Consider the following 15,742-nt stretch of genomic DNA (forward strand, 5'->3'; position numbering starts at 1 on the left):
CCTTTATAATGTAATCCAAGATCACAAATGGAGTGATCCTCCTTCCCAGTGTTTTACAGTATGCTACCCTACCACAAAGACAGAAACTAGTATTTTTTGTTTATAAGCCAACATGCAGTGAGTTAAATGAGACAGCCGATTGTCAACAACCAAAGTACTCAAAAATGGACACCAAGAACCCCATAAAATGAGGCAGGAAAACAAAAATACCACTGCACTAAAGTACTCACATAAACAGTGCAAACAAAGCAGTTCTCAGTATCCTGGTGTCTATAAATAATTCTACCACATTTAAAGCCACTAAGTGGGATTTTGCCTACAGGTTGGAGACAGTGAGCACAGCTTACGCTACCACTTTGAGCTGTTTTCATACAGCAGACATGTTATAGACATGGACTCATAAGCGTCATACTGACTATAAACCTTTTTCCATCATACATTAAGAATATTGCTTGTATCTGCTCTAAGCACAGTAAGGAACAGTCTGTCTCCCTTTAGCTTAAAATGGAATGGAACTGAATTTATCATTACTGTGCAATCCTCTACATTGTACCTTTTGTGACTGAAAACTGGCTGATTCAAAATCACTTCCAAATAGTTAGCAACACCGATCAAAGTCATTTCACTGGGTTTATTTTACATTTAAACAAAACCCCACAAGTACAAATAACATGGCAGCATATAACTTATGTGGCAGAGAATTCATAAGGCATAAATTAGAAAATAATGTGCTACACAGATATCTGCATTTGACACATCCCCATCTCTATTATTTTACATTTTTCTGCAATTAATACTTTGTGTGTTCACCAACTACTAAACCAGAAACATAAGGAAATTGCAGAAATGGTAAAGTTTTACATACATATTTACCAAAGTATGGGTAACAAGAGGCAGTGGGCGTGGCTATGCATCTGACTAGGGACAAGATTTGATTATGGCTCTGCTTCTCAGTTATGGACCTTATTTCACAATCTCTTTGAGCCTCAGTTTCCTGAGGATGAATGTGTGTGTATGGCAGACAGAGCTGCTAGATTATCTCTAGGGTCTCTCCTAGCATGGAAGTTCTGAGCTGCACAGAACAATGGATTGGAAAAGTGAGGGTGCTAGTAAAGGAACAAGAATTTAAATGACAACTATTACATCTCTGGCTGCTTAATATATTTTTAAGTTGACTGCTTACTTTATATTTAGGTTTCCTTATTACTAACATAAATCCAAAATCACAGAGAAGAGCTCCTAAAGCTTCAGATGCTGTATTCCATAATCAGACCTGGCACCAACGGCACCAATCATTTTTTTAAAATTACATAAAACAAACATTCTTCCCTAAATGTCTTTATGAAAGAAGAGAAGTGTTAAAGAGAAGTTGCTAAAGGATAAAGAATGGACACTTCAGGCTTATATTTGTAGCAGGAGCTGTGAAAATGAACAAAAACCATTCTAAACCATTTAACAGTGGCTAAAATGATTCTTAGAATATTGGACAGTTTGTTTAACTCATTTCATTTGAACTATTGTCTTATAAAGGAAACTTTTTCCAGGACCATATCTATACAGTATAAATGAAGGATTTCTTTTTTGAGACTGAATCATGGCCCAAAGAACAGGAATTCAAATGTTATAGGGTCATGAAATATTAATGGGGATGTATATACAAAATCTATACGTACTAACAAATGAAAGCCTCTTAAGATGAAAAGAACACTTTGTTTTGTTTTTTCTTTTGGGTTTTCAAGACAGGGTCTCTTTGTGTAGCCCTGGCTGTCTGGAACTTGCTCTGTAGACCAAGCTGACCATGAACTCAGAGATCAGCCTGCCTCTGCCTCCCAGAGTTCTGGAATCAAAGATGTGTGCCCCTGAAAAATCTCTTAAAACCAACTTTACAGTTATATAATTTCTAATTAAGGGACATTTTCTTGTGTTTACTATAGTTTATCTATAATTTCAAATTATTTGGTATTCTTTTGTGCTTTAACTAAGATGCTTGATTTAGATGCCAACCTATGTGCACTTGGCCCATAAGTCTCTTACATAAACAGGTGTGTTCTGCTGCACAGTGACTGACACCATCCCTTTGCACTAGAAACCTGTTCTGTTTAGCATGTTAGAAAAACATTTACCTCACTGGTTTACATTTTTGTTTACTTTATATCACGTAGTTAATAGTAGAAATAGGACTAAAATGTGTCTGTGATAATTGCATATGTATATCATATGCATATTTTAAAAACCAATAAATCACGAATCAGCCATTGGCTTTACTCCAAATTTTGGCAATGATGTGAATAATATCTGAGGTTCAAGTTTTCCATTTTGCTGGGAGCTGAAAAACTTTATAGAGCATCAAATCCAATCAACAGTGAGTCTAACACAAGGCCCCCTAAACAAACAGACACACAGACAAACAACTCTTCCAAAAGTGGTGGTGGTTTATGTGTGAAAAAAATGAGAGGCATTTTCCTGGTTAATTTACCAAATTCTACTGTAAATAGAGATAAAACAACTTTGTCAATTAAGAGAACACTTGCTTTCAATGAAGGCAGTATATTTTTCTTTCACAATAATACATAAATGCCTACATGTACAAGGGCATGGGTAACTGATGTTTTTGAGATGGACAGCAGTTAAAGTCACAATACTGATTTTCAAAATCCAAATATATTCCCTTATTTTTCAAACAAGGCCTGACACCCAGAAGAGATTTTAAGAAAGTCTTATCCAACCAAATCACAACAAAACAAATTTATACCAATAATGCATTTTTGTAGCCTCTTAGCAGTTACCAAATGCTACTTACTACATTCAATATCTAGCTTACTGGCATGATTTCAAAGTTTTATAAAAATGAGAACCTTTGCAGATAATCAGAAGATACACAAATTGCATTAAACTCAAAGGCAGTGTGTTCCTTGTGGAGAAATCAAGTCAGTACCCTCTGGTAGAAATGTTCTATAAAAATGTGTCAGTGTTTTCAACCAATTATCTGTCCCTGATGTATTTCCTTGGAGTATATGATCTCAGGACTTCAGGTGTCTTTATCCAATATCTGACTGAATTTAGGTACATCTAGGAAGCAGCTGAAAGGGTTTCTCCAATAGTCTGACATCACAAAAAGTGGACTGAGAAATCCCTCTCTTTACCTGAAGACGTACAGTTTCTACTTCAGTCATCATCAACTCACAAAGGGAAAAAAAGATAACAATTTGTTTCACCTCACATACAATCTCACACAAACTAAACAAAGAACACCCTTTCCCACAAAACCCCAGCACCAAAGTGTCAATCATTCCTAGGAAATAGAACATGCTCCTTGGAGTTTCTGATTTGTTAGTTCAAACTTTAAGGGCAGAAATGTCCTTAAGTTCTTGTGGGAAGAGGGAAGACATATTGTTAATGACTAGAGAGCCATTGAGAAAGTGCATTATCAATTACACAATCAACTTGAGCCCCACCCTCCAATGGAGGTGATCACAAGTTGATTTAAATGCCTCAATAATTAAACATTTATATCCTTGGGATAAAGGAAGGGGGTAGCTAGCCTCATTTTAATGAAAAATTGCAGGAGTCTACCACCTTCCCCCTTGCTTCTCAAGAATATAAACTTGCACAGACTCAGAGAAGTTCAAAGTCATAGCAGAATCTCTGAGGCACTCCTGGTTAAGAAAGAAAAAAAAATGATCCAGTTATCTTCATAGTTCCATAGATTATGTGAACAAACCCGTTTTGTTTATAACAAAAGCCAAAGAATCACTTCATAGGGATCATATACACCATTTCCTCTAACATCTCCTCAGTCTCACAGTGCTGAAATGGGACCGATCAGCCTACAATGGATTGCACATTACCCAAGGAAAAAGGAAGGTGTGGAAAAGGCAAACATTTCACACTGCTTCACAAACACATTTACAAGGAATAGTTGGAGAGAGGTTAAAGGGAAAAAGAAAACCTTATTGCTGTTTCCATACAAAATACAGTATGAAGATACCTAAGCTAAATCAGATCTGATTACAATGACATTTTTTTTTTTCACAATGTGGGATGAAGTGTCTTGCACAATGAAATGTTCAGTTTAAAAGGTAAGCAGAATAAAGGGACATCAAAACTACACCTGGGATATTAGCTGCATATTGAAACTTGGGGATCGAGACTGCTTGGTTAAGGGGGCTCCTGGGCTGAGGAGCTCTTTTCCTTCACCAACATGACCTAGCCGGTCTTCTTGTAGACTGATAGTTGAATATCGATTAGCATTTGTAGCTGCTAGATTAGTAACTCCCTCAGTGCCAACCCCAATGCTGGTACTTGCTTGACTGCCATTTACATAGTCAAATGATTTACTTGAGGAAGCACTGGCTGTCCGAATTAGACTTAAACTATTGGTTTTTGGCACCACCTGGCCAGCAGGCAGGCTCAGGTGTTTCTTCATCGGTGTCAGCTCTACCGAATCTATGCTAAGATCGGCTGCTTGTACAAACTGCTTGCGAACTACTGAATCTCGAGGGCTCTCACTGGATTTGATGGCAGATGCTGTTTCTTTATCTTTGGCAGAGCGCCCAGTCGCTACTTTCCGTAAGCTTCCCCTCTGAGAAGAAGAGGATGGTTTGGTCCCATGTGGTTGGCTGCTGAGAGAAGCCCCTGACGAAAATCCTTCATCTGCATCATTCATGTTTAAAGACTCCTCTCCTCCATTTAGACCCTCAGCCCCTAAAAGATAAATCAGACAGATTCAGCAGTAGCTAAATTAAGTAAAAAGCAGCTGTGAATAACACTGACCTAATCTCATGAATGTTTGCTATAGGTTTGTAACGACCTTAGCACTTTAGGGAATAAACCTCTATTCTAATTTTAACACGATCTTCTTGATTGTTCTCATATGGCTTTATTTGTCCTGATTTTGTAAAATTACCCATAAACATTATCTAGTAAACTATCAACATGTAGGCACAAGAAACTAAAACAACACTTTAATAACGCCATCCATTTGAAGTCACAGAATCTACTCACTTTAAACAAAACTCTTGCCTCACTGTCTCTTTAACCCATCATACAGCACAGGCTGTACAAAATAAATCCTCTTCTAATTTCAGTTACCCAGAATTATACCAGGTCAGTCAGGCCTAGAGGCCAAACCTTTTAAATTATAATAAAAATGCATTATCTATTTGGCAGCTAACTGCATTTATATAGCTATTTAATATATTTCTCTTTATTATCTACTAAATTTGCCAACTGAAAAACTACATTGCTATAGTAACTTCACAATCAAATTTTTGTTTTATGGACACACTATGAAACCTGATTTCCATATTCCCATAGTTAATGTACTGATTGTGAGGTAGCAAAGGAAACTAGCAGGGTTTTCCTACTATTTTATGTATTTCCTAACATTTTACTTTTTTTTTAGTTTTTCAAGCCAGTTTCACTGTTAACAGTCTTGGAGTCCTGGAACTACTTCTATAGACCAGGCTAACCTCAAACACACAGAGATCTGCCTGCCTCTGCCTCTCGAGTGCTGGGATTAAAGGCGTGTGCCACCAACACCTGGCACAGTTTACATTCTTGACAGATTGAGTGCTGTCACTGTCCACAGAGCACTGCAATGCTGTATTACATATCACAGTCTGCATTTAGCTTTTGTGCAGAGAATCATATATACTATAATGAGGTTGTAGTTTCCAGACAGCCCAATTTTCTTACTGAAAAGTATGCTCAAATAGTCTCAAAATTAATGTTTTTTTCTTCTTTCAAAATTTGAAAATATTTTTCCCAGACTGAAAGAAAGTATGAATCTATAAAACAGATATTAACATGATAGTTAAGGCAAATTTTAGCAAACAATCTAAATACTAATTTCACCTAAGCAAAACATAACATATTCAAGTAATCTTTTACTTAACATAGTACCTGGAAAAATAAAAATATTTTTAGCTACATTTCTTCACATGGATTAGTAATTTTACTTCTAAAAAAAGGAATCAAATTAGGCAAAAAGGCAACTTGTTACATATATGCATAAGTATAAACATAAATACAAGTATAAATATCTACAGGAAATTCATGTTTAATCACCATGCAAAGTCATGTAAAAATACATTTACTTAAAAAAAAAAAAAAAAAAAAAAAAAAGCAACTGACACTACTTCTCTCAATCCCTTCAAAAGAACTGAGCATCATGTACCTCAAAAATGAAAATTTTAGTTCAGATTTACATTACTTCTTTTAATAATTGACTTATAAGTAGTATAAAGAGTTCCAAATAAAAAATATTTATATAAAACTGGATTGGGTTTATCTAAACTGTTAGGACAGGAGACTGAGAGACTTAGTGTTGGCTCTAAATCTTGCTACATGCAGGTCTGGTGCCCAAGCAGTATGACTATAAGAGGGATGATAACATCAAAAGCCACCATGCAAGAGAATATACTGTTATTTATATACTAGAACTGTTATTTCATTTTAATAGAACATTGATTATACATAAATCATAGGCACTATTTTAAAAGCTTAAAGTCTTTAAACATATAATAAACTAATTTTTAAAAATGCATTTGTATTATGTATATATCAGTGTGTGTGTGTGTGTGTGTGTGTGTGTGTAGGCCAGAGGACAACTGTGGAGCTGGTTTTCTCTATCCACTTTACATGGGTTCTACAGAGCACATTCAGATCGTCAGGCTTGTAGAGCAAGCACCTTTAACACCGGAACAATTTTGCCTGCCCTAATAAACACATTTTTATTATAAAATATTATTACTATGAACAGGTTTTATTTTAAAGTACATTATAGGTGGGATATAAAAGCTTCATTGTTCTAGGGAATTACCAAAATTCTCAAATTTCAATTTCCTTTTCTCTGTCTTAAAAACTCTCAAAGTCAGGTGTGGTGGCACACACCTTTGGTCCAGGCACTTGGGAGGGAAGTGGTGGCAGATATATCTCTGAGGAGGCCAGCCTGATCTAAAGAGTGAGTTCTAGGATAGTCAGGGCTACACAGTGAAGTCCTATCTCAAAAAAAAAAAAAAAAAACCCAACAACAGAAAGCCCCAAGAAAATAAAAAAATTTCCCTTTGTGGTCTTTCTGTCTGTGATAACATCCATGACTTCAAGAATACGCAACTGAAAAGTGTTTCACTGATCTTTTTGTTCATAGAAAGTTTCCTATAAAGTTTATCTACTAATACTTATTTAAAACCGCAATTAATCTAGGTTAAGAGATAAAATTATCTTTCTCCTTTTTTGAGACAGGGACTGGTCTGGAACGCATGTAGAGTAGGCTGGTCTTGATCTAAAAAAAACAAAAAATACTATCATCTCTCAAGTGGTATGGTCAAATGCATGTGCCACCACACCCAGCTTCAAGCAGGCTAAAGAAATATATTCACTTTCCTTGGGCTATATACCCTTGCAAACTACCACAAACTAAAAGTTTAACAGTATCAGGGGACTTAATAGACTTAAAAAGGTATTGAAGAGGAATTACTATTTTGGTTCCTTTTTCAAAGTATATGGTTGATGAACTTGAAGTAATGCTTCGGCCTAGAGTCACACTTGCAAGAATGTCTGTTAATATGGCATTCTTTTTAGCACAAATAATCTCAACATCCTAACAACAACTATTCATAAATATCAAATGGCTTAATTAGTCATCAAGAATGAGAAATACACTGTTGTTTAGTTTGGATCCACTCTAGTTCCAAATCTACTCCTATCTACTCTTTTTTGACAAGATACAACTAATTGCTAGGAGTAAGATAAAGAGATACAGAAAGACAAAAAGGAAGGTCACATCTTCCACAGCCATGTCAAGAAGATCTCTGAAACAGGACCACATTTGGGGTCGTTAGGTCATGCACATGCAATACTGTTAAATGAAGTACGACAATTTGGGCAAGTGGGTGAGGAACTGAGGGTACATTTAGATTCTTACTGAGCATGCTCAAATTTCTCATACACCAGAGAAAAAGACATGTCCTTAGGGTAGAAGGTAAATATTTTATGTATGTTTGGTCTTTAAAGTAAGTAGAAATAGTTACTCTCTTTTAAAGCCACTTCTAGGTTTATTGGTATAAGGCTTTCTAGTGGTACTCCAGGGGTAATAAACTAAATAATGAAAGCATTTGGCTACAGTTCTCTCTTCCACAAAGCTAACTAATATGACATTTCAGACCCAGCAGCAGGCAAGTATTTTCCTGTCAGAGAGAAGTGTTCTTTTCCAAGTGGTGATGGGACACAGGGTTTTTATGTGTAAATACCTACACTGCAGGAACAAGGATCTTGTCTGTACTTGACCTGTAAACAGCACAGTTCACTTCCATCTGGGAGCTATAACCACTATTTATAAAAAACTGTTAAGTGTAGAATCTCCAGGGAAGAGATGTCAGTGATTCATTAGACAACTTAGTCCAGCTGTTAAGAAGCCAGTCAACACCAGCATTCTGTCAGAGAAGGGAAATACTTGTTAAGTGGACACCCTAGAAAACAGGTAAATGCCAGCACCACTTGAGTTTCTTAAATGTACCTGCATTTTAAAATTCTCTTCACAGACTTTTACAGAATAAATTATCAAGTGTACACATTAATATTGACTAATAAGGCTCATGACCATTGGATGCGGGTTTTTTTTTTTTTTTTTTCCTGAATGTTAGAATAAACATGCTCAGTAATGAAAACTCCAAGCGTTTGCAGACCTTTTCATCCAGGCCCCCGCCTTGTTAGTAGCCATGCCAAGCTGCTGCTTGATGACACAGGAATGCAGACTCCAGGCCAGCACAAATGGCAACTAAAGGTTGTACCTAACCTGGCGCTAGGCATATGGGGAGGAGGGTTGCTTTGCAAAGAGGAGCTAGTACACCCAGGGGTAGTGCAGACACACACTAGAATGGAAAGGTGCTCTGCTTGGGGACAGAGAGCCAGGGTCCTTCTCCAGCAACTGCCTCACTGACTTCTGCCTCCTCATCTCTGTCCTACCCTCTGTTGTGGCTGCTGCTGAGTTGGGCTCCGGCGAGCCATGCTCAGGGGTCCTGCGCACCTCCCCCTCTTGCACACGTTTGATCCCTAGGTCAGTGGAGCCGTGTTGGATCGGGGAGCCAGGAATACTCGAGTCAGCCTCGTTTGAGAAGTCAAAGCCATCTGGGATTCAACATATAACATTTTAGTACTTTTGTGCTGCTCTGTTCCTCTCTGAGCATTCTGACCCAGGCAGATAAGAGAATGTATATATGGATATGATAATAACACAAACAGTTATCTCTATAATTACATGTGTGTGCACAGCTTGCACACACATAAGGCAGCAGATGAACAATGTGAGGTTTGCAAATGAATAGGACAAAAAATAGGGATCATTAAAAATGATGATGTCTCATAAGCAAGACAGCTTGACTATTAAGTAACAAATGTCTATAAAATATTGCTGGGTTCAGTTCTTAGGGAAAAAAGAGAGAGCAAATATAAAAATAAAAAAGTAACAATTTTTTTATGGATAGCTTGTATTATACTGTTAGTTTGACCAGTCATATATATACTTTTCTCCCACAGTGCTCATACATGTACCTTTTTCCAGTTAATAGGCTTACAGCAACATTTTTTTCCTATTTTTATTACTAGTTTTTTAAAAAAGACAAAATTTAACTAGGTCTTATTTTATGTTTTAACATTAAGAGAACAGTCTATCATCTTCCTACTTTATAAACAGATGTATTTTTATATCAAAGTATTACCATATTTCTAGTACCATTTTAAAAATGAAAATATTTTACTTTAATACACAGAGCATTAATTACTATCAAGCACTAGACGTTCTGGACAAACAGTGGTAAGTTTACTTGAATCCATGAGTAAACAAACTACGGGAATTTTATGCTTACCTTCTCTTCTCCATCTATGGCGACGGATTGAAGCGGTTGTAATTGCAGTCCGAGAAATCCTCGGCACTGTTGGAGTAACTTCTACTTTAAGTACTTTCTGGCCTTCTTGTGAAGAATCAGGTGCATCAAATGGTAATGAGTTCTTCATGGCATTGGCAACCTACATGGGCAATACAAGTCTATACAAATTTACAACCAACATACAATTCTTACCTCTTCTACATTGCATGTTTCCACTATTTTTGATGTACAGCTTGTAACATATAAAGTTGATAATATAAAAGCATGATGTGTCAGAAATATTTATTTTCAATATAATATATTCTTTTTAAGAGAAAATTTATTGTTAAAATGCAAATCATATACCACGCTGGATTCTTGAAGTTGTTGAGTTTCAAAAGCAAAGAACACTCCAAAGAAAAAGGTTTAATATTTGTACCAAGGTATAAAACAAGTTAGAATAAATTCCTGCCTTTTCATATGATAAATAACAGAAGACAATCTGCGATAAAATAGTAACACTTTCCTGCACTCACTCCTGTGTGTTTATGAGCAGAGATTTGCCCTGAATACATGTCGGCATTGTCTCCTGGTATTTATGCTTCTAAGGAGGAGACTGGGAAACCTGGTTAGCAAGCAACTGCCATCTGCCTGGTGTGTCTCTAAACCAGTCAACAGTAATACAGCAAAGGCCTTGGGCTACAGGATTGTCAGGATTGTCTTTCTTTCTTTCTGCACATGGACAAGCACATGCTGGATGCAGCAACCTAGGAAAGTATATCTGATCTACCCACATAGACCTGGAGTAGGAAGCTGTTTCAAGGCTTGATAAATATTAGTAAGGTTAAGTATTTATCAGTAATACAGAAGATGTTTGTTTCTTCATTTTGTTTAGCTTTTAGATATGAAAAAAATGCTAGAATCAGTGAAATTTATTTGAGCTTAAAATTAAAAATGTTGTAAGTAAATAAAACAGCTTTAAAAACTACCCCAAGTAGAAAAATGCATAAACATATTAAGTATCACAAAACCACTACAGAAAGCTTAATAACTAGTAAAAAAATAAAAGCATGTCAGGCATGGTGGCACCGTAATTCCATCACTTGAAAGACCAAGACAGAATTATAAATTCAAAGCCACACAGGGACACATAGGAAGGAAGAAAAGGGAAGAAGGAAGGAGAGAGAGAACCCATATACAGTCAAATTACCTAGAAGTACTAGTATTTTGTTTTCCCTTTCATATGTAGATTTAAAATACATATATATTTTCCCACTTAACCTGTTACTTTTTTTTCTTTTAATATAAGTTCTCAAACAATTTCATTAAGAAAATATCAAATTTCAATTGTTCTCTGTTATGGGAATACTTAGACTATTTTTATTTCTTTGCAATTAAAAGTAACACTGTAGGCTAGGTGGTGTCAGTGGCAAATGCCTTTAACACAACACTCAGAAGGCAGAAGCAGGGAGATCTTTGAATTCAAGGTCAACTTGGTCTACAGAGCTAGTTCCAGAATAGCCAGGCTGTTAGACAGAAAAAAATCTGTCTCCAAAATCCAAAAACCCAGAAACAAACAAACAAAAAAAAGTAACTGTAATTTATTTCTATTACTTTCAATTTTATTTTATGTGTATGGGTGGATACACACACTCACACACACACACACACACACACACACACACACACACACACAAACCACATACATGCCTGGTGCTCACAAAGGCCAGAAGACTGCATCACATCTCCTGGACTTGGAGTTACAGACGGGTGTGAACCAACATGTGAATGCAGAGAATCAAACCCAGGTCCTCCTGAAGAGCAGCCAATACTCTTAGTCACTGAGCCACTTCTCCAGCCCTTTCTAATGCTCTTTTAAGGTACCAGTTTCCAGAGACACAAAACTAGATGTGGGATAAAGAATCTAAGAAAACAAACACTCATACTAAACTGCTTCTGCAAGGGGATGGTAAGAGTCATATTATCCTCACCAAAGCATAAAGAATGCCTTCGTCTTCCCCCCATTGTATGCTACATTTCTCCTTTAAACTTCGTTATTGTGTATATGTATGCATGTACTGTGGGGGAGGTTGCCATTATGCTCATGTGGAGGTCAGAGGTCAATTTTACAGAGTAAGTTCTGTCCTTCCACCTTTACATAGGTTCTGGGATATGACTCTGCAGATCATAGGACAACCTGTGAAAATCAGTTCTCTCCTTGCATGTGGGTTCTGGGATTGAACTCAAGTGACTTTATCTTGAGTTATCTCACAAGTCCCTGTACACTGGAAAGTATGGAATCTTCAAAACAGAATACAACTATAATTGGAGTTTTCTTACACCTACAGAGAATATTCTTCTTTTTGTGTACTGCATGTTAATTTTACTTTTTTAAAAATAACATAATTCTTTGATAATTTCACATCATGCACCCCAATCATACTCAACTTACAATTCCTCAATATTCTCCCCTCACCCTGAAGCATCCCCGCCAAATCAACTAAAAACAAAATAAACGAACAAAATCCACTCTGTTCCTATGTCTAACACCTGTTCATTCATCCTAGTGGCACTGGGTGCTGAGGTGTGTCACACAGTATATACCCTTGTGTCCAACAGACCCTACCCACAAAATGTTCACTGCAATGAGTCACTGGTCTGGTTCAAGGCCTCTGGCACACCATCATCATTGGACCCTCATGGAAACTCCTCTCAGATATCCTGCTGTTGCCGTAAGTCCTGGAGATCCTGTAGTTAACGTTCCACAGGACCAGTCCTTTCACACACACCAGTAGGTCCATAAATGTGGTAGATGTTAGGGTGGGCCAATCCAAGGCCGAGGATTTGGGTCTGGGTGGTAAATGAGCTAGGTGGTCTGGGCCACTGGGATGGCCTATGAGAAGGGGCACAGCCACCTCTCCAAGTGCAGGGGCAGCTTTCCTGCTGCAGTGTCCAGCAAGGGATATTGCCATCTATCCCAGGGCCAATGATGGACAGAGCCATTCAGCATGGCCCACAGATTTCAGCAACTATTGTTCCTATCTATGTCCCTCTGTGGCCTCAAAGGCCATGAATTTTTTTTTTAAAGATAGGGTTTGTCTTTGTAGTCCTAGTTGTCCTGGAACTTACTCTGTAGACCAGGTTGGACTTGAACTCAGAGATCCACCTGCCTTTGCTTCCTGAGTGATAGAATTAAAGGCATGCACCACCACTATCACACAGCTCTCTATTTTTTTTAATATAAAGGTAATAATTTGAATTTAAATTTATGTGGAGAAAAATAATCTCCTTCAGTTACTACTGCATTTCTAAACTGTCCTAGTTTTGATTGTAATATCAAAAAGGATTTCACATAAGCCTAAATAGCTTTTTTTTCTTCTATGCATCAGAAGAAAACTTATGTGGTGTTCCCTCTTTAACAGAGCTTTATTGTCACTTACTATATAGCTGAGGATCACCTCCAACCAATGGCAATCCCCTTGGTCCCATGTGCTGGTATTACCAGTGTAGACTACTATGGTCAACTTGGTTTTCCCTTTTCTTAAGGATTTCAAAACATCTCATTTTTCAATTTATCTCAGTATCTCTCCTGCCCTCTGCTCATTGGCAACATTTTTAGAGCATATATGCTTTAAGAAGAGTCAACATGGGCTGGAGAGATGGCTCAGAAGTTAAAAGCACAGACTGCTCTTCCAGAGGACTCAGTTCAGTTCCCACAACCACATGGCAGCTCACAACTGTCTGTAACTCCAAGATCTGACCCCTTCACACAGACATACATGTAGCACTCGGGAGGCAGAGGCAGGCCGATCTCTGTAAGTTCAAGGCCAGTTTGGTCTATAGAGTGAATGCCAGGACAGGATTCAAAGCTACACAGGGAAACTCTGTCTCAAAAAACCCAGTGGGAAGGAAGTCAACATACCTCCACAGCTAGGACCTAAGTAACTCTCTACCCTTTACGGGAAAAAGAGTATAAAAAAAAATAACTTACCAGGAGTGGCTGAGAGAAGAGCTCTAGCTGAGCTCTATAAATGATGTCATCAAGTACTTCCTGGCCAACGTCCCACTGTCCATTATACCTATGGGATGGATTATTTAGTACTTTTAATAGATATCAATAATGTTCAGCACTTTAAAACAGTTCTAAGCTATTATGATACTACTTTAGTTATAAAAAAAATTTATACTTCAAATTTTATTTCATTGCTGAATTATCCTAACTTTGGTTATAATAACAAAATGAAGGTTTCAATTCTATATTTAAAGTAGTTTACAGAGGTTTCTATATAAAAATTGGGTTTTACCATGTGTTGATATTCAGAGTAATCTATTTAAAGTATTCGTGATAATCATGATAATGAATGACATAGAAATGATACAGTTTCCAAATAGAAGACTTAAAAATTTCTAAGATGGATCTAATTTTATGACTAGTCATGTTATTAACTGACTATTTTAAAGTATTGAATAGACACCATATTAAAAAAAACAAGGTAACAGGTCTATCATGAAGCAAAGGATTCTATTAGAAAGAAGAAGAAATATAAAAGGTTCCCATGTGCAGAACAACTCATCTTCTTCCTACTTACATGGCATAGTAAACTCCTGTGAGAAGTTGCACCATAAATTCAGGATCTAATACTATTCGACCACAGATTTCCTTCCACTGTTTCTCATGTTGCCTTGGAAACCCACTCACACAAACCCTAGGAAAATACAATAGTTAACATGTGACTTCCTGATTGCCTAATCATTCATTTAAGGAGTCATCACCCCTTGCTACTGTTTTGTCTTTATTTTTAAAGCAGGCCTTTATTCACAAAGCATGTATTCTATCTAGTGGGCTACATAAAAAGTAACAAGTTTCCCCAAATAGCTAACAAACCACCTCTTTCACAGACATCTTTTTACCCCTTCACTCAAACATATAAATATATAGCTATTTTCCATCCTAAATTGCAGTGGAGACTTACTAGGTAGTAGATAAATCTTAATACACTTAAAATGCTGTTATTCATGAGACCACAATTATTTAATTGATGTTTTACTTAAGCAAAATAAACTTGCACAATTATTACCTATTCATTTTCTTTGTTGTATAGCCCAGCAGTGGGATTAGTGACTCTCATGGCACATGGACCTGTTCCTTCCACAATGGAACTACAAGGAACAATCTCACTCAGCAAGATTTGTTGTCTATACATGAGTAGCACCTCTGCTCCTTGGTATTGTAGACCAAGGACTTCTGGTAGCAGCATGAATTTTATTTTCTTTCTTTCTTTTCTTTTGAGACAGGGTCTCACTATGTAATCCTGGTTGGCCTAGAACTCTCTATGTAGCACAGACTAACCTTGGACACAAAACTCCATCTGCCTCTGTCATTGGAGTGCTAGGAATTATTATTCCTATAATCAAGCTTGCCCTTGAATCTATTCTGCATGCTGTTTATGTATCAATGTGTTCTTGTCAATTACGTTTAATTTTAACCTATCAGTCTGATACCAAATGAACTCCTTGGTCCTCTTTTGAGGACCTTAGGATGCTCAAGAGATGTAAGAGTGGTCATGATGCCAAACAGAATATGCTATCACCTCTGTAGGCAGTGACAACCAAGACCATTGAAGCCACTATTAGTCAAATATAATGAACAACTGCCTTTCATTTCACTGAGATGCTTCTAAAAATGGAATCTTAATAAACAGTTATGTTATAACATCTATAACAAGTTTTAGGTTAATTATAAGTAAGTTCAGAAGAAAAAATTTAGTGTCATAATCAACTAAAAATTATATACATATATAGAATATAATAAAGTAATAAAAATACGGCAAGTTGAAAATAGCATTACATTGATAAAAATATTGGTACATGCCTCT

At 36.8% G+C, this 15,742-nt stretch overlaps 1 protein-coding gene across 6 annotated transcripts in view; it reads right to left on the minus strand.

Moving 5' to 3' along the window:
* Positions 1-2,412: 2,412 nt before the first annotated feature.
* Hycc2 (hyccin PI4KA lipid kinase complex subunit 2) overlaps positions 2,413-15,742 on the minus strand; it is a 52,890-nt gene continuing 39,560 nt past the window's right edge. For 5 of the 6 annotated variants that reach the window (XM_051190258.1, XM_051190261.1, XM_051190259.1 and 2 more), the window contains 5 exons: positions 14,456-14,572; positions 13,858-13,945; positions 9,867-10,026; positions 8,968-9,129; positions 2,413-4,704 (listed from right to left, as the gene is read on the minus strand). In XM_051190258.1, coding sequence (XP_051046215.1) covers positions 4,106-4,704; positions 8,968-9,129; positions 9,867-10,026; positions 13,858-13,945; positions 14,456-14,572 — 1,126 coding nt within the window. In that variant the 3' untranslated portion in view covers positions 2,413-4,105. The remainder of the gene's footprint in view (positions 4,705-8,967; positions 9,130-9,866; positions 10,027-13,857; positions 13,946-14,455; positions 14,573-15,742) is intronic. The other variant, XM_051190262.1, reaches the window with a different exon arrangement.

This window comes from Phodopus roborovskii, unplaced genomic scaffold (assembly GCF_943737965.1).
Source record: "Phodopus roborovskii unplaced genomic scaffold, PHOROB, whole genome shotgun sequence".
NCBI lineage: Eukaryota > Metazoa > Chordata > Mammalia > Rodentia > Cricetidae > Phodopus > Phodopus roborovskii.